At 39.6% G+C, this 18,417-nt stretch overlaps 1 protein-coding gene across 1 annotated transcript; it reads left to right on the plus strand.

The window, feature by feature from the left end:
- The first annotated feature begins 13,382 nt into the window (after positions 1-13,382).
- On the plus strand, positions 13,383-18,184 carry ssr4 (signal sequence receptor, delta). Its single transcript, XM_039776059.1, has 6 exons — positions 13,383-13,520; positions 13,829-13,947; positions 14,259-14,333; positions 16,801-16,890; positions 17,428-17,493; positions 17,884-18,184. Exons 1-6 carry the CDS (start codon positions 13,463-13,465, stop codon positions 17,986-17,988), a joined length of 513 nt encoding a protein of 170 aa, XP_039631993.1. The 5' UTR covers positions 13,383-13,462; the 3' UTR covers positions 17,989-18,184.
- Positions 18,185-18,417: the final 233 nt, after the last annotated feature.

The raw sequence follows: 18,417 nt of genomic DNA on the forward strand, positions 1-18,417 counted from the left end.
GTCTGCTGGCAGTATCTAAATGCTGTTTGGTATGGGAAGAGTGCATCCATTTCATCAGTAAATCAGGTCAATTAAATACTGTATTTGTCCCGTTGTATTTAGAAGTCACTAAACAAAAGGTATAATGGAAGGCCTACTAACGGAGACTGAGCAAGAAAGCAGTCTAAAGGATGGAAACTTGGTGCTGCTATAAAAACAGGAACAGGGGAGAGGAGGGGCATCTGCAGGAGTACGGTTATAAACGTAAGCAGTTCTTTTATTTGAAAAAATGTTCCACTCCTTCTTTTGCTCTTCCTGGTAAACATTATTAAGAGTTCTTCCTTACCAGAAGGTATTTCAAGGCTTGTTAAGACTATGTACAGTATATGTATAATGCACTGCAATTCTTTGTTCAGAACATGAACCTCGGTAGGACATGGTGTGCTTTGACAAAGTATAATGGAGATTAAGAGCACTCACTCTACCATGAACAAGTATTAAATTGTTAATTACAGTTAGTAACTTGTTTAAATCTTAGAGAATATTTTGTTTTATTGTGTGTTTTGAGATAATTGTGTGTTGATATTTATGTAGATGTTGGAGGGTTTAATAATCTGCTGTTAGTGTAGTGTGCTTATACATATTGGTATGTGCTCTGAGCCTGTACTCCTCAAAGACCTCCATGCAACATAAAGAAATTAAACTAAATGGCTTTGGGAAAATAAAAATAATTGGTGTTACAATACAATACAATACAGTTTATTTTTGTATAGCCCAAAATCACACATTAAGTGCCGCAATGGGCTTTAACAGGCCCTGCCTTTTGAAAGCCCCCCAGCCTTGACTCTCTGAGAAGACAAGGAAAAACTCCCAATAAAAACCTTGTAGGGAAAAATGGAAGAAACCTCGGGAAAGGCAGTTCAAAGAGAGACCCCGTTTCCAGGTAGGTTGGGCGTGCAGTGGGTGTCAAAAGTAGGGGGTCAATACAATACAATACACAGAACAGAACAATTCCTTAATACAGCATAATAATACAAATTTTAGAAGTACGGTTTAACAGTAGATGATATGAACAGATTGGAGGTAGTTGTGTGTAAAAAGTAAATGCACCTCTGTTTTTCTTTTTTTTTTTTTTTGCTGCTAATTGCTGGTATTTGCAATTATGACGGAAATAATCTAAAGTCATTTCCTGTAACCATCTACCAGTCTCTTAACATCTAATGGGAGGACATTTTTCACTCCTCCGTGAAGAATTCTTCAAGGTATGGAACTTGTAAAGGGTTTCTTGCATGTACAGCCTGTTTCAAATCCCACCACAGCATTTTGATGGGATTCAGGCTTTGATTTGGCCATTACAAAGTCCTTTATTACTTTCTTTTTGGCCACTCCTTGGTGGATTTATTAGTATGTTTACGGTTATTGTTGTACATTAAGGTTCACTTTCAGTTTAGCTTCAGTTTTACATACTTTCTCAGATTATCGTCAGGCACCCTCAAGTACAATGAAGAATTTATAGTGGGTTCTGTTACGGAGGGCTCCACACTAGGCTGAAAGCCTGTGCTAGCTGACCACCACTACCCAGCCTCTTACTAGCCAACGTGTGGTTTCTGGAAAACGAACTGGATAAGCTAAGAGCAAGGATTACAGCGCAGTGGGAAATAAGAGTGCTGTGCTCTCATTTTCACCGAGACCTGGCTTTTGGACAAAGTCGCAGAATGCGATGTTCAGCTACAAACTCATTCCGTGCACCGAGGAGACCGCACCGCAGCATCCGTTAAGGCTAAAGGGGGGTGTGTGTGTTAACAACTCGTGGTGTGGAGACATAGAAACTGTTTATAACCACTGCTCACAAGATGGGGAGTTTTTACTGCTGAAATGCCGACCCTATTCTCTACCAAAGGGAATTTACTGCACAAAGCACTTAAGGAAGATCAACCCCCAGGAGGCAGCAGGACCAGACAACATCCCTGGGTGGACTCTCGGAGCATTGTGCCAATGAGCTGGCTGATGATCTCTACTCCATATTCAACCTTTCCCTCAGTCAGAGCATCGTTCCATCCTTCTTTAAGACTACAATCATCGTCCCCTTTGCCAAAAAATGCCCACCCACCTGCCTGAATGACTACAGGCCGGTAGCACTCACTCCAATCACCATGAAGTGTTTTGAGAGTATGGTACTGGCCTACATTCAGAGCAGCATACCAGACACTGTGGGCCCCCTGCAGTATGCCTACCGGCCCAACAGGTCCACCTCAGATGCCATTGCGGCCGCATTAAATTATTCCCTCTCCCATCTGGAGAACAAAGACTCCTACATCAGGATGCTGTTTGTTGACTACAGCCCCGCCTTTAACACGGTTATCCCCCATAAACTCACTCATAAACTGTCTGCACTTGGCCTGCACCCCATCCTCTGTAGCTGGCTCCTAGACTTTCTGACTGGCAGGCCCCAGTCTGTCAGGATTGGTAATAAGATTTCAGCCACCATTATCACAAACACGGGCTCCCCGCAGGGATGCGTCCTCAGTCCCATCCTCAACACCCTGTTCACCCACGACTGTGTTACCTCCCACAAAGGTAACATCCTAAAGTTCGCAGACGACACCGCAGTGATTGGACGCGTCACTGGTGGGGATGAGGCGGCCTATAGGAGGAAGGTGGACAGTCTGGTGTCATGGTGTGAGGACAACAACCTCACCCTCAACACAGACAAGACAAAGTGGACATGAGGAAGGAGAGGAGACCTTACCGGCCACTGTTCATCCGAGGCTTGAAGTTGAGAGGGTGAGCAGCATTAAGTACCTGGTTGTCTACATCAGTGAGGACCTCAGTTGGACATTTAATACCACACAGCTGGTCAAGAGGGCTCAACAGTGGCTGTACTTTCTGAGGAGGCTGAGGAAGTTTGGTATGTCAACTAGTATCTTTAGCAACTTTTACTGCTGCATTATTGAGAGCATCTTGACCAGCTGCATCACCGTGTGGTACGGCAACATTACTGCTATGGACTGCAAACGCCTGCAGAGAGTGGTAAAGACTGCTGAGAAGATCAACAGGACCACACTGCCTTCTCTGCAGAGCTTGTACAACTGCAGAGTCTGCAGGAGAACTGCCTCGATCCTCAGGGACACCACCCACATACAACACGAACTGTTCACACTTCTACCCCCAGGCCGGAGGTATAGAAGTATGAATGCAGGACTTCCAGGCTAAAGAGCTCCATTTGACTCCTAAATAACTGACTGGAGTTTATAACCATGGGCCACCTCATTCTATCTACCTCACACGACTGTATTTGATTTACTTGCACATTACACTTTATACTTCTATTCTGTTTTTATACTTTGTGCTGCCTGTGTTACTTATTATCTTATCTGCTACTTATTATTTATGTTTATCTTTATATTTTGGTTTTGTGGACAGCAAAGAGAGAATTTCATTGTACAGGGAAATGTGTTTCCTTACTGTGCAAATGACAACAAATTTTAAACTTTGAACAACGCATTACTGTTGCTATCCGGTTCATCTGATCAAATGCTGTCTTTGGTTTTTGCAAAACATATTTCCTGGTACTATGGCCAAATAACTCGCTCTTCGGCTCGTCTGTCCAGAGCACGTTGTTCCAGAAGCGTGGTGTTTGTCTAGGTGTTTACAGGTAAACTTTAGTCTGCACTGTCTTTCTGGAAAGCTAAGGTTTCCTCCTGGCACTCCTCCCATGTAGATATCTAATTTGTTCAGCCTGTTTCTAATGGTACTTTGATATCAGTGGTAAGAGCTACCTGTAGGTCTGTGATGAAATTCTGGGCTTTAGGAGACTTCTTTCAGCACCTTGTGTTCGGCTCTGGGGCTGAACCTGCTTAGATGGTCTGGTCTGGACAAAATGTCAGTTGTTTGAAATCTTCTCTACATTTGCATGATCTTTCGAACTGTGAAATTGTTAATTTCCAATTGTTTGGAGGTTTTTTTTATATGCCTTCCCAGACTTGTAGGCTTTAGAGAGCACACACTTCAACAATAAAGAGCAAACCAAACTTAATGTCTTAAGTTTAAATAAAACAATTTCCTCCAGGATCGTCTCTAGTGATGTTCTAATCCTCTGGATCAGATTTGGTGTGCCCGATTTTAATTTCAGGAAATGTGAGGGAGTGATGAATGTAGGGGTGTTCCTACTTTTTCCATATGTGAAATTTGCATTAATGTTTATTTCAATTGTACAAAGGACTACAAAATTTAAATGTGGCATGATGTTTGTTACATTATGTCATCTTTATCTATAGATACTGTTTTATTTGAAGATCATATCCTGATATCTATCTATCTATATATCTATACAGTATATATCCATCCATCCATCCATTTTCTAACCCGCTGAATCCGAATACAGGGTCACGGGGGTTCGCTGGTGCCAATCCCAGCCAACACAGGGCACAAGGCAGGAACCAATCCTGGGCAGGGTGCCAACCCACCGCAGGACACACACAAACACACCCACACACCAAGCACACACTAGGGCCAATTTAGAATCGCCAATCCACCTAACCTGCATGTCTTTGGATTGTGGAAGGAAACTGGAGCGCCCGGAGGAAACCCACGCAGACACGGGGAGAACATGCAAACTCCACGCAGTATATATCTAGATCTGTATAAAGAGAAAAATATTGCATGGGGTGTATTTACTGTATGACTGTATTCCATAAAAAATTGTGTTCTATTTGTGGAGATTCATGACTTTAATTATCTCAGTACTACAACTTATAGCGTGACCGCGATCGGCTCATAATTGCTTCCACAGCGCTATGCTGCTGCACTGCAAACCTGCAGTTGACTTGGCGATGGACAAGCAGCCCTCCACAGATGTTGCAGTCGCACTTCAGCGTGTCATCGTGTTGTGGGAGTCCCAAAAGAGTTCAGAAACCTCACAAAGTGAATATGGAGAGGTAATTAGGTGATGGTCACTTCCTGGGCCAGGTGACAAGTGTGTCCTTCAAGTCAAGATAATAGTGGCGAGAGATGGATAGAAAGTAATTGTGACCAAAAAGAAATATTGGGGCTAAACAGGATGAAACAGGAGTTGTGTCTTAGGAGTCCAATAGTAAAAAAAAATGTGTAAAGAAAGGTTGCTTAGTGATAAGAATAGTAATAAATATGAGACTCATGCAGATTAAGTGCTCACTTTATTGAACTGAGACAGCTTTGTGCTCTATGCAATAAAGTCTTAATTCTGATTTTTAATCCAAAACCTCCAGTGTTTTTCTTTGAGTTTAGAACGAGTTGTTCTCCACGACTATTGTCAACTCAACATCCAATGTTGTTTGGGTTTTTTCTATTATCTTTCATCTTCGTTCCTGTGAAGAAACCTACTGTGTTGTGGAGTGTCACTCGAGGCTTTTTGTCCATGTGTATGACTTGGGGTGTCTCTGTGTGTGTGTGTGTGGTTGTGGTTGTCTACTTCAGCTTGATTTGGCTGATGGGCAGTTTGGTTTTTGTGCTGCTCTTAAGGGAAAGTATAGCCACCTTTCATTGCTGCAAAAGCTTATTGCTGCAATCGCACTTTAAGTATAAGACTATACTTTACCCTCATTCATTATTTTACCAGGTTATGTCACTAGAACAAGGCCAGGAAATTAAACAATGTGAATATGGGAAATTCACTTATCTTTACACCTGCAACCTTTTTTTACTGGAAGTGTTTGCTTACTGGATTACAGTTCATTTGAGATATTACCAACAAATTTCACAGAAACATAAAACATCTCTGTAAACGTTATAATTACGATATAACTTATGCAAGTGCCTTATTAGTTTTGGCTTCCCAAAAACTTTGTGAGTGTGAGAGTCTTCTTGAAACTATTATTGTTAGCATTGCCCAAATGTTAAAATAAATAGATATAGCCAACATTCCAAAATACATCCATCCATTATTCAACCCGCTATATCCTAACTACAGGGTCACGGGGGTCTGCTGGAACCAATCCCAGTCAATACAGGACGCAAGGCAGGAAACAAACCCCGGGCAGGGTGCCAGCCCACCACGGGGCACGCACACACACACATACACACCAAGCACACACTAGGGACAATTAAGAATCGCCAGTGTACCTAACCTGCATGTCTTTGGACTGTGGGAGAAAACCAGAGCACCCAGAGGAAACCCACGCAGACATGGGCAGAACATGACCTCCCTGCGTGGAGTTTGCATTGTGCCGCCCACATTCCAAAATATATCAGAATATTCAGATGGCCTTAGAAAGATTGTTGATATGGTTCCTGTCAGACTCATTTGTCTTTATGACTTACAAGTCCATCATTGAGATGTTCTTATCATGCTGTAGCAGCAGTAAAGTCATTCTGAGATGAGGATCCCACCCAGAATGTTATATGTGCATTGAAATGCCACTGCATTCGATTATAACTTTTTTTTTTTTGGTCATCAAAGAATGTACATTAACACTGACCTGTTGCCTTCATTGGAGAACTTTTTACTTCTCATCAGTTCTCTATTCTTTCAAAATTTGTAACTAAATTATGGAGTTCACCATTAGTTTCAACAGTAACCACTTTGTCTCCCACCTTCAAAAGTGACCATTTATGGAATCTTCATTTAGACACTTTCAAAACTGGCAATTCGCAATTGTAATTGGTATTAGATTTATCTTCTCTAGTGACCTTAAGTTATATTTTAAGTGTTTGGTCTTTAGAATTTATTGTGTTCTACTGTCTTCATATAACATTATCCTTTAATGTACAAGGGGGCTCGCTTCACTGGCCCACCCCCGTGTTTGGTTTACCGGATGTACAATATAAAGATTGTTATTTTCATGGGAATTGTTACATATGCATTATTTTCACTTTTACTTTAAAAACTTTTGTAAAAACAATACTTGTCCTTTATTTCTGGCCCCATGTGTGGTTACATCTCTTTCTCGCAGGACGTTTAATGCTGCTTGCGTTGTGAAGGAGGGGGCGGCTGAGCGCACGCTAAGGAGATGCCGTCGGATCATCTGCTGTCTTTTTGCTGCTGGTGAGCTGCCTGTTCTACTTGTCACATGTCGTTGTTTTAAGAGCTGGGATCAAATGATGCGTGTCTGCCAAAAGCGATCCAACAACTGCTAGGTTAGATGTCCATGGACTTGTTTTAAATGATGGCTCACTTGTCTTGCGTAATGTTGTAAAAACAATACTTGTCCTTTATTTCCGGCCCCGGGTGTGGTTAAATCTCTTTCTTAGAACGTATAACGCTGCTCGCGTTGTGAAGGGGGGGCAGCGTTGATCACTTTAAAACCTGTACAGCCACTGTCCTTTTTGCCACTTTGTGTCTCTGCTGCTCGCGTTGTGATCACTTCTCTGTGATCATAAATATACACCTGATCGAATTGTGTTTTCTTTGAAATTAAACTTGTCGTTGCTTTAACTGTTGCGGGACCATAGCATATGGTCCATTATTGTGTAAATCTACATTTTTTGCATTGAATAATGCGAAGGCGAAAAGACTTTGTTTTTTGCTCTTTGCCTTTTATTTCTGACCTCACTTTGTCCTGCTATTTTTTCAGTGACACCTGGTCCTGATGATTCATTTCCTTTTGTTTGCGCTAATGCTATCTTGACTGTCTTTTTTTTTGATACTGTTGCGACTGACATAATAAAGTGTCACAAAAGTTTTACTTGAAGAATCGCCGACTTCGTAAGCCCAAACACAACTTTCTAGCACCCTCTTTGTTGCACCTCACCCTGCTGTCAGTCTTCCTTGCTGTACTCTGCCCTCCCTCAATCGGACCTAACAGTCACTTAAAACAAAAAAGGCTTCAACCTGGCTGGGACGCTACAATACTTTTGAATTTTACTGCTTTCATATTCTTTACCTTTCTCTGCATGTGTATCGTGCCATTGTTTGTTTGAGCCTTTCGAATTCTACTGCTTTCATAATCTCTTATCTGCCTTTTTTTCTCTCCAATGCTTTTGAGTCTCTTTTCTTCGCACTGCTCTTTCTTCTTTGCTTAGTCATTGACGTTTCATTTAGAACGTATTGTCCTTATACGCTTTATATGTGCTGAGAGCACAGGATCTGTGTGTGCTACGTGCCTTTACACGACCGAGTGTTTGCTGGCTGTGCTCTTATTTGATATTGTTTGCGTCTCGCGGGTCTTTTAAGTGTCTTCTGAGAACATCTGAGAAGATCATGTGTCATCGCCCTGCTTTTCCTTTCTAGAATTTTTTTTATAATAGAGAGAAATATTCACGTAAACAAATTCCAAGATCTGTTCACTTGCTGCCAATATCCAGCTAATTAATTTATCCCTGGAAGTATGAGAACGGAAGTCTGACTGTCTGTCTCCATTAAACATCACTGTTTAGATACCTTCTCAATTCTCCAATTGTATGTTAGCAAAATGGGACACCAGCCAACGAAAAGCATTACTTTTTCTGTCTATCTGAATTGGAGGTTCTCATGACTGTTTCTATGAACTCCTTGCCGGAAGACAACTTCTGAAAAATGTGTTTTGGAAGAAATATTGTAAGAGTACAACCTTCCCTCTCCTTTTCTTGCCCAATTAATCACTGTGTCCTGTAATGATATTCATGCATAATGGCCTAAAGAAGTTAAAATACAGTTTGCTGCATCATTGTCCTGGAATAAACGCAACAGAGATGATATATTAGAATCATCATACCCCATAATGCCTGACTAGACTAAATAACTTGCATAATGAAAGTAAAGTCTAGAAGCTAGCCTTCCCACTATACTCTACAAATAATCAGTAGCTTTGTTCCTTGTAATTTCTGTATAATAGTTCTTTGTCACTGGTATTTTTGAAAAAAAGACAATTTGTTTTTAATCATTTACACTTTGTTTTGACCTTTACCACTGGTGGCCTTAGGGGTGTGCGGGGCCGAGGGCTGACCTACCCCACCCTGGGCCGGTTACAGTAAACGATGTTACCGGTATGTATGGACTGAACAGTGCGTATGAAAAATATTTGCCCCTTTCCTGATTTCTTATATTTTTTCATGTTTGTCACACTTAAATGTTTCAGTGATGTTTACTTGGGTTATCTTTGTCTAATATTTAAATTTGTTTGATGATCTGAAACATTCAAGTGTGAAAAACGTGCAAAAAAAATAAGAAATCAGGAAGGGGCAAATACTTTTTCACAGCACTGTATAAACTTGAGCAAGAATTTAATAAAAAAAATCCATCCATCCATCCATTATCCAACCGGCTATATCCTAACACAGGGTTGCGGGGGTCTGCTGGAGCCAATCTCAGCCAACAAAGGGCAGAAGGCAGGAACAAATCCTGGGCAGGGCGCCAGCCCACCGCTTTAATAAATATAATGTTAACATACATCGGATTTTCTCATTATAGTATTCAGCTAAATTTTTGCAAGATTAACATGTGGGCTTTATCAACATATAACAATATAATCTGTTAAAGTGCAATTCATAATTCATGACAATACCACGACAGTGTGAAATGCGATGCGGTGTCATGCGGAAATTAGCAGGGCCTCTCCTAGAAATGCACCCAAATTGCACTGGGAGTCTCGATATGCGGGATGTCACAGTCATAACTCACATTGATGTCATGTCAGCCGGGTAGCATTAGTGATACATTTTTTTGTGCATTAATATTCGGACTATGGAATGTTTTCAAAGGCGTACATGTACGGAATTTGACTTTGAAGAGAGATTTTAAAAGGGTTCCTGTTAGAAGCATCTCATATATATATATATATATATATATATATATATATATATATATATATATATATATATATATATATATATATATATATATATATATATATATATTCACAGCGCATCACTTTTTCCACATTTTGTTATGTTAGTCTTATCCCAAAATGGATTAAATTCATTTTCTTCCTCAGAATTCAACCCACAACACCCTTAATGACAATGTGAAAAAGAAAAATACTGATCAGATAAAGGGGATTAACAGAGAAGGACTGGAACAGAAAATTTAATTGTATGCAGATGATATGGTACTGTATATATCGGACCCAGAAAATTCTGTGCCTGCAGTCTTAGCAGCATTTACAGAATTTCAAAAGATCTCTGGTCTCGGAACTAATCTGAATAAAAGTGTACTCTTTCCAGTGAATTCTCAAGCATATAATATTAGATTAGATACCCTACCTTTTATCATTGCAGAACAGTTTAAATACAGTGCATCCAGAAAGTATTCACAGTGCATCACTTTTTCCACATTTTGTTATGTTACAGCCTTATTCCAAAATGGATTCAATTCATTTTTTTCCTCCGAATTCTACACACAACACCCTATAATGACAACGTGAAAAAAGTTTACTTGAGGTTTTTGCAAATTTATTAAAAAATAAAAAAAACTGAGAAAGCACATGTACATAAGTGTTCACAGCCTGTCCCATGAAGCTCCAAATTGAGCTCAGGTGCATCCTGTTTCCCCTGATTATCCTTGAGATGTTTCTGCAGCTTAATTGGAGTCCACCTGTGGTAAATTCAGTTGATTGGACATGATTTGGAAAGGCACTCATCTGTCTATAGAAGGTCCCACAGTTGACAGATCATGTCAGAGCACAAACCAAGCATGAGCCAAAGGAATTGCCTGTAGACCCCTGAAACAGGATTGTCTTAAGGCACAAATGTGGGGAAGGTTACAGAAAATGTTCTGCTGCTTTGAATGTCCCAGTTAGCACAATGGACTCCATCATCCGTAAGTGGAAGAAGTTTGAAACCACCAGGACTCTTCCTAGAGTTGGCCGGCCATCTAAACTGAGTGATTGGGGGAGAAGGGTCTTAGTCAGGGAGGTGACCAAGAACCCGATGGTCACTCTGTCAGAGATCCAGAGGTTCTCTGTGGAGAGAGGAGAACGTTCCAGAAGGACAACCATCTCTGCAGCAATCCACCAATCAGGACTGCATGGTAGAGTGGCCAGACGGAAGCCACTCCTTCGTAAAAGGCACATGGCAGCCTGCCTGGAGTTTGCCAAAAGGCACCTGAAGGACTCTCAGACCATGAGAAACAAAATTTTCTTTTCTGATGAGACAAAGATTGAACTCTTTGGTGTGAATGCCAGGAGTCACATTTGGAGGAAACCAGGCAACGCTCATCACCAGGCCAATACCATCCCTACAGTGAAGCATGGTGGTGGCAGCATCATGCTGTGGGGATGTTTTTCAGCGGCAGGAACTAGAAGACTAGTCAGAATAAAGAGAAAGATGACTGCAGCAATGTACAGAGACATCCTGGATGAAAACCTGCTCCAGAGCGCTCTTGACCTCCGACTGGGCGACGGTTCATCTTTCAGCAGGACAACAACCCTAAGCACACAGCCAAGATATCAAAGGAGTGGCTTCAGGACAACTCTGTGAATGTCCTTGAGTGGCCCAGCCAGAGCCCAGACTTGAATCCGATTGAACATCTCTGGAGAGATCTTAAAATGGCTGTGCACCGACGCTTCCCATCCAACCTCATGGAGCTTGAGAGGTGCTGCAAAGAGGAATGGGCAAAACTGGCCAAGGATAGGTGTGCCAAGCTTGTGGCATCATATTCAAAAAGACTTGAGGCTGTAATTGCTGCCAAAGGTGAATCAACAAAGTATTGAGCAGAGGCTGTGAATACTTATGTACATGTGATTTCTCAGTTTTTTTTTTAATAAATTTGCAAAAACCTCAAGTAAACTTTTTTCACTTTGTTATTATGGGGTGTTGTGGGTAGAATTCTGAGGGAAAAAATGAATTTAATCCATGTTGAAATAAGGCTGTAACCTAACAAAATGTGGAAAAGTGATGCACTGTGAATACTTTCCGGATGCACTGTATAGTGTATAAATTGGTTGGCACTGCTGCCTGACATCTCCAGAGTGCTAGGCACAAATCTCATTTAAAAGTAATCTTAATGTGTTTTTTTCCAAGGACTCCACACCCTAAAGAACATGACATTATTTTGACTGGCATCTCTAAACTAATACAGTATGAGTGACTGTTTACTCAGTGTGCAATGCAATAGACTGGTTTCTGAGAGTCCTGCCTATGTATGGAAGGTATTTTCTGCAAAAAAGATTTATGAAAATTATAAAATCAAAATGCAATATCTCTTTTGAAATTTAACTTTAAAAGTCTGTATAATACTAGTACAATAATTTAAATGAAATAACTCCATTTAAACACCGCTGAAGTGAGAAGTATTCTATCCATTGAAGTGGTTCTATAGGGTGGTCCACATCTAATTATGCAATTTTCATTTCGCTATAACTTATTAGGTTTAATACATAGAAAATCACCCGAAAAATCTCGGACCATCGAGAAGTGTGCGAACTGAAGACATGAAGAATCGTCTTCGCGCCGAATTGCAATCGTAGCTGCATAAATCAAAGTCATCCAGACGATCTGGATTTGCATAATTAGATCAGGACCACCCTGTACAGCTATAAAACACAAAGAATTGTGGGAAATCGAAGTGCAAAGCCACGCCCAATGACCTGCGCTATTTGCATGCTGAGAACTTGACAATTAAAATGCAGTGGAAAAATCGTTTTACTTTTCATTTTTTCAGCTGCATTGCTGTTCGGACTGAAAATGAAATGGCAAATTGGGGTATTTCTTTTTATTTTTGCAGCATTGTTGCGTGTAGGCTTTGAAAATGAAATTATAAATGGGGTTATTTCGTTTTAATTTTACTTTTTGCACCATTTTTGCGCGTAGACTTGGAAAACGAAATCGCAAATGGGGTTAATAAATAATACATTATTAATAAATAAATTAATAAATGGGGTTATTTCATTTTAATCTTAATTTTAATTTTAATTTTAACTGATGGACTGAAAGCCAGAAGTCTACGTGACCATCATCATCAGGTCCTTCCATGAAAACCCTAAATACAAAGAGGACTGTTTGATTTATGTTAGGTAGATTGCCCAGAGGGGACTGGGCGGTCTCTTGGTCTGGAACCCATACAGATTTTATTTTTTTTCTCCAGCTTTTGGAGTTTTTTTTTTTTTCTGTCCACCCTGGCCATCGGACCTTACTTATTCTATGTTAATTAATGTTGACTTATGTTTATTTTTTATTGTGTCTTCTATTTTTCTATTCATTTTGTAAAGCACTTTGAGCTACATTTCTTTGTATGAAAATGTGCTATATAAATAAATGTTGATTGATTGATCTTTGCAGCATTTTTGCGTGCAAGATTTTTAAATGAAACTGTAAAAGAGAGAGATTGCATTCATGTTATAATTTTCTTTTCCGTTTTCTTTTTTTGCAGAAAATACCTCCTATAGACCCTAGACTAGACTAGACTCGATGTGCACGCACCTATTCTCTCGACAGCCAGGAGATGTCGCTGTCTGGACCGTGACGTGGCGCATCAAGCACCGGAAGTCCGGCCTACTAATCCGGAAATCGCGGAGAGCTGAGCTGGCTTTACCGACAGATATAGTGGAAAGGTTAGAAGGAAGGGAGTCATTGATCTTAGAGTAGGTTTACAATGGCGAAATTAATCGTTTTGGGCGCTGTTGTCTTTGTCCTTTTGAGTATTTGCAATGGTAATGTATAACATTATTTTTAGTATTAGAGTACGTTTTTGTAGGCATGTACTTTTTAAACGAATGTGTTTGTTGTCAACTGTGCGACCGAGTGGTAAACTTATACATTGAAGGTTTGAGTGAAGAGTCCAGTTCGTGTCGAAATAATAGCATGTGTCTTATTAAGCTAACATTGTGTGTATTCTATTTGTACATTCCTATAAATATAAGATTGTATATTCGTGTGTTATCCTCGGTCCTGTTTAAAGCAGGCTAATTTCAAATTAGTTTTGCCCTGGATTTACATTTGTTAATCTTTCTTGTTACAGCTGAGACCTGCACAGACCCCGACTTCACATCTTCTTATTACACAACCTCCGATGCGGTGATAGCCTCAGAGACAGCTTTCATTGTGGAGATCTCTCTCACGTGTAAGAATGGTGCCCAGGTAAGTGTCGCATATCCCAGATTTAGTGTGCACACCTCAGTTGATGATCATGTAATTTGAAAAAGGAGACTGTTTGTTTATTGTGGAGGAAACAATTTTAACAGTATTACCCAGATAGCTTATCAGTACACGTATTACATTGTTGCAATTCTAGTTTGTATTGTTAGTAAGGCCATATTTAGAAAGGGCAATGCACTTTGTAAATGTAGTATTATTAGGAATACTAAGTTGCATGTGATTTTGTTCTCTGCAGTGTTTACAATAAGTAACGGTCCCTTAATGTATTTGTTCCCATATATGTTTCTGTATAGAATGTGGCATTGTATGCAGATGTTAATGGAAAACAGTTTCCTGTCACTCGTGGCCAAGATGTTGGTCGCTATCAGGTAAGCAAACACTGCTGAACTGTGCTTAACATTTTTTGCCTTTATTTAGTGTGTAAACTGCTCAAAACCAAATGTCTTTAAGTGTATGAAATGAAAATTGTATGATAAAACATTACACTGAAAAATTATATTTACCTTATTATGTAAAACCATTTATTCCAGTTATAGTATTACAGGAAGCTGGAGCCAGACTTAACTTGTGTAAACTGTTCATCCGGAGCACATCATACAGCCTGCAAGCATTGAAACTGAGAAAGACAAGTGGCACTAATTATTCTAGCACACACGTTTTTGGCATGTGGGGAAAGAAGCAAAGTATATAGAGAGAGAAACACACAAATGGAGAACATGGACATTCCATGTTGTTAGTTCCTATGTTGGGATTTCAGCCCAGTCTCATGAAGCTGTGAGGTGGCAGCACTAACCAATACACACTTAAATATTGACCATTGGTATTTGACCAGAAAAAACAAAACAAACTACATTTTATTAAGAGGGGAACTCGACTCCAGTCCTAGAGGTCTTTAGGGGGGTTTCCATTCCAACCGGTTTTGTAATTAGAAGTCAGGCTAAGCAGATAATAAAACTTGGTATTTAATTATATGGCTTGTTTGTGCTTTCATTCTTCCAATAAATTATAGATTTGTTGTTTTCTAAAAATGCTATCCATATGTTTTCTTGTCTAGAACAGATTTGTACCTCCTGATCCCTTCCAGGTTTAAACAGAAGCATATTAGCTGAGGAGCTAGTGGTTTCTTTGGCATTTGCACCTCTTTATCAACTGATGACTGGTTAATAAAATGGGCCACAATTAAAATATAAATGCTGCTGTTTAAAACTGAAATGGTCAATGAAGGTTTCTGAAATGTGACAAACTAGATAACTAAATCCTAAGTCCAAAAAAATCATACTGCTTTCATAGTAAATAAGTTGTTTCTAATTAAAATGTAGTTAAAGAAAAACCTGCAGCTTTAGCAAACACTAGATACGGGAACGCAATTCCTACACTTCACAACCCTAGAGGGAGTTTATATTTGAAGAATAAAATAGCATTACCACATTCGGTCCTCGGCCCCTCTTGGTCCCCTATGCACGCCCTTAACTGGCAAAAAATCGCACACAAAAGAAAGTGGAACTGATAAAAATATTGAATTTTGCTGTTTACATTTACTTGCCCGGTGCCTCAGTACTCATTAGTAAACCCCTTCCCCAGCGGCCAAATCATAACCCCTGGTTTGACACAGACGATAAAAAAAACTCTTCTCGGAGAAAGCAAAAAAAAAAGATTTAACGTAGTCCACAATATAAGGAGACAAAACCCTGCAGTTCAGTTCCTAACGTATGGGATGAGGAAACGCACCAGTCCTCTGGCGAAACGGCTTCTCCGCTGACTATCACGAAGAAACGCACTCGTGCATCCGACTCGCCAGACGGGAGCACCTGGAGAACACCAGTACCTGGCCTCTTCTCAGAGATTCATCACCTGATTATTTCTACCAGACGTCCGTGGGTGAAGTAATGATTCTTTACAGCGTAGATGGTCACCTCCTTGCCTTTCCTTTTTTTCCCTCTTCCTTCCTTGATCCGCCATTCCCCTTAAAAAGAAAAAGTTTCCCGGCGAAACATCCTTTCTCCTCTCAGTTGTTCTGGAAACATGACGCCGGCAACAGGCGGCTGGAATATTTACTGGGCAGGATCCTCCCAGCACTGGGTCATCCTCAAAAGTGCCTGAAGGACAATTTACAGCCACCCTCCCAGCCACATTATAAAGTGACGGAACAGTCCAGAAGGCCAACCCGACTGACAAGTTATGTAGCCTTGCTACACAGCTACTGCACACCTCCAGGACTGGACTGGAGTACCCCTGTTTTATAAACGTCTTACATTTATTCATACAAGTAGCTTCTTTTGTGATTCTTTCAAATATCTTGACGCACATCCTTCTTTTTACTCTAAGTCTGCCTTCAGTACTTCTGGTAAGCATCTTGTGATTTGTCTTATTCACTCACCCACACTACTATTCTGTGTCTTTATTATTAAATACACATGCTGTTATAAATCCACATTACAGTTGATTCATTCTGTAACATACAACAACACGTGGCATTTACTCACTTCCCCTCCACTTACTGTCAAAGTGCAGCTCTCCAAAAAAGGACCATTAACTTGATTTAACAAAATATTGACATTATTGCCTCAAAGCAATACATATGATAAAAATGATTTAATCCTACATGTATATTCCCAGAAATGGAGTTAAAATAAAATTTGAATAGGCAAAATCTGTAGAATTCCAATATGTATTTAATTTTTGCCTTTAAGTTGTTGGTTTTTGTGTAGTTCATACAAATACATCCTGTGTAAATACATCCATATTAAACTAAAGTTTTATATCGTGTAATCTAAATTGATCCTAAATTTTGAATACTTTTTCATAGTTCTGCATGTCTTGACCTTTTTTTAATAGGTTTCCTGGAGTGTGGAACACAAAAATGCTCGTTCAGGGTCATATGAAGTAAAGTTCTTCGATGAAGAGTCATACAGTGTCTTACGCAAGGTATTTTACATCCTGTGATGTTTCATTATATATGAAGACAGCTTTTCACAGCAAAAGGCTTAGCTTGCAGGGAGAAAGCCCACTTAGTGTTGCTGTAAATCTTAGAAGCCTGTAGTTTTTGTGTGTATTTGGCAGGATGGTTGATTTTCTTATGTATTTTGCTGCTTCTGTAAAATTGTAACTTTCCCTTGAGGACAAATAACATCTGTTTTTAATTTAATATATTCTTGCTATATACTTGGCTGATTAACTTGATGACACAGTGGATAACATTGCTGTCGAACAGATGTAGTTTACTTAAATCGATCTAGTATTTGAATCCTGCGCCTAGGTTCAGTATATGGGGAATTTGCAACAGTGGGTTGGTTGATTTAGATACATATTTTTGTATGAAAAAGAGCACAGGAAGGTCAAGTGATTAACCCAGTTCATGTTTTGAGTTGAAAGGTGGTGCGACTTATCTCTCAGTCTTATTCAGAATTTGGTTTCACAGCTACTACATCATGCTGCATTCATACATGTTTCCATTTGTCACAGGCACAGAGAAACAATGAGGATCTTTCTACTATCAAACCACTCTTCACTGTTAACGTTGATCATCGAGTAAGTATTGTCTCCATTGCAAACAACCATATAGTATTTAAAAAACGCAACTTAATAATTTCACACTGATTTATTACTTCTCTGACATTTTAGTATTTGAGCTAATTGTTTTTGTAAAATGTAGTTTCCATTTGGCCATGCTGATACACCAAGCCTATCTAGAAATATAATAGTTATACTAAACTAAAATGCAATACACAGCATATGCGCACACATACCTGTAATAATATATCATTTAAATTTAACCAGTTTTGACAAAGTTTGTAATGTGATTTGCTGCACTAGAATGGACTGTTTATATCATTGAACACATCTTTTACAAGCAGAGAAAGGTGTTTGCTTTAAGAAGATTTTCATCTCTTGCTCTAATGACTCCTTTTCCTTCCTAAGGGTGCGTGGAGTGGACCCTGGATCTCTACTGAAGTCATTGCAGCAGCAATTGGAATTACTGTTTATTATCTAGCATTTACTGCAAAAAGTACCATCCAAGCATAGGCACATCATGGTTAAGGAACAACTGATTATTTGAGAAATCCTTTTGTGGGATTTCCTTGTTTCATTTGTTGACAGAGCATCCAGTTTTTTTGCCTTGGTAAGGCTAATGCACAAATCTGAGCAAGAAGGAGATGGTTCTGGAATAGTTCATGGAGGTCATCTTATGCTGAAATTACAAAGAGATCACATTTTGTTTTGTTAAATAAAACTTTTTGTATTAAAAAAAAAAAAAAAGTTTCTTTTTATTTTAAATAGTGTTTTGGTAGTACAATGGCTAGCATTTCTACCTCACAGGGCTAGAGTTCTGATGTTTAAACGCCTGGTACAGTGTGGAGTTTGTACGTTCTCCCTGTGCATACAAGAGTGTCTTTTCGTCAGGTGCTTTGGTGCTACAGTTTGATCTCAGACTTGTGTGTATTTGTTAATTGT

This window comes from Polypterus senegalus, chromosome 13, assembly GCF_016835505.1.
Source record: "Polypterus senegalus isolate Bchr_013 chromosome 13, ASM1683550v1, whole genome shotgun sequence".
Classification (NCBI taxonomy): domain Eukaryota; kingdom Metazoa; phylum Chordata; class Cladistia; order Polypteriformes; family Polypteridae; genus Polypterus; species Polypterus senegalus.

Bases quoted from the DNA above. Each gene is read 5' to 3' on its own strand.
- ssr4 (XM_039776059.1), top strand. From the start codon at position 13,463: ATGGCGAAATTAATCGTTTTGGGCGCTGTTGTCTTTGTCCTTTTGAGT. The intron at 16,891-17,427 runs GTATTTTACATC...CATTTGTCACAG, and splicing joins CATACAGTGTCTTACGCAAG to GCACAGAGAAACAATGAGGA. The intron at 17,494-17,883 runs GTAAGTATTGTC...TTCCTTCCTAAG, and splicing joins CTGTTAACGTTGATCATCGA to GGTGCGTGGAGTGGACCCTG.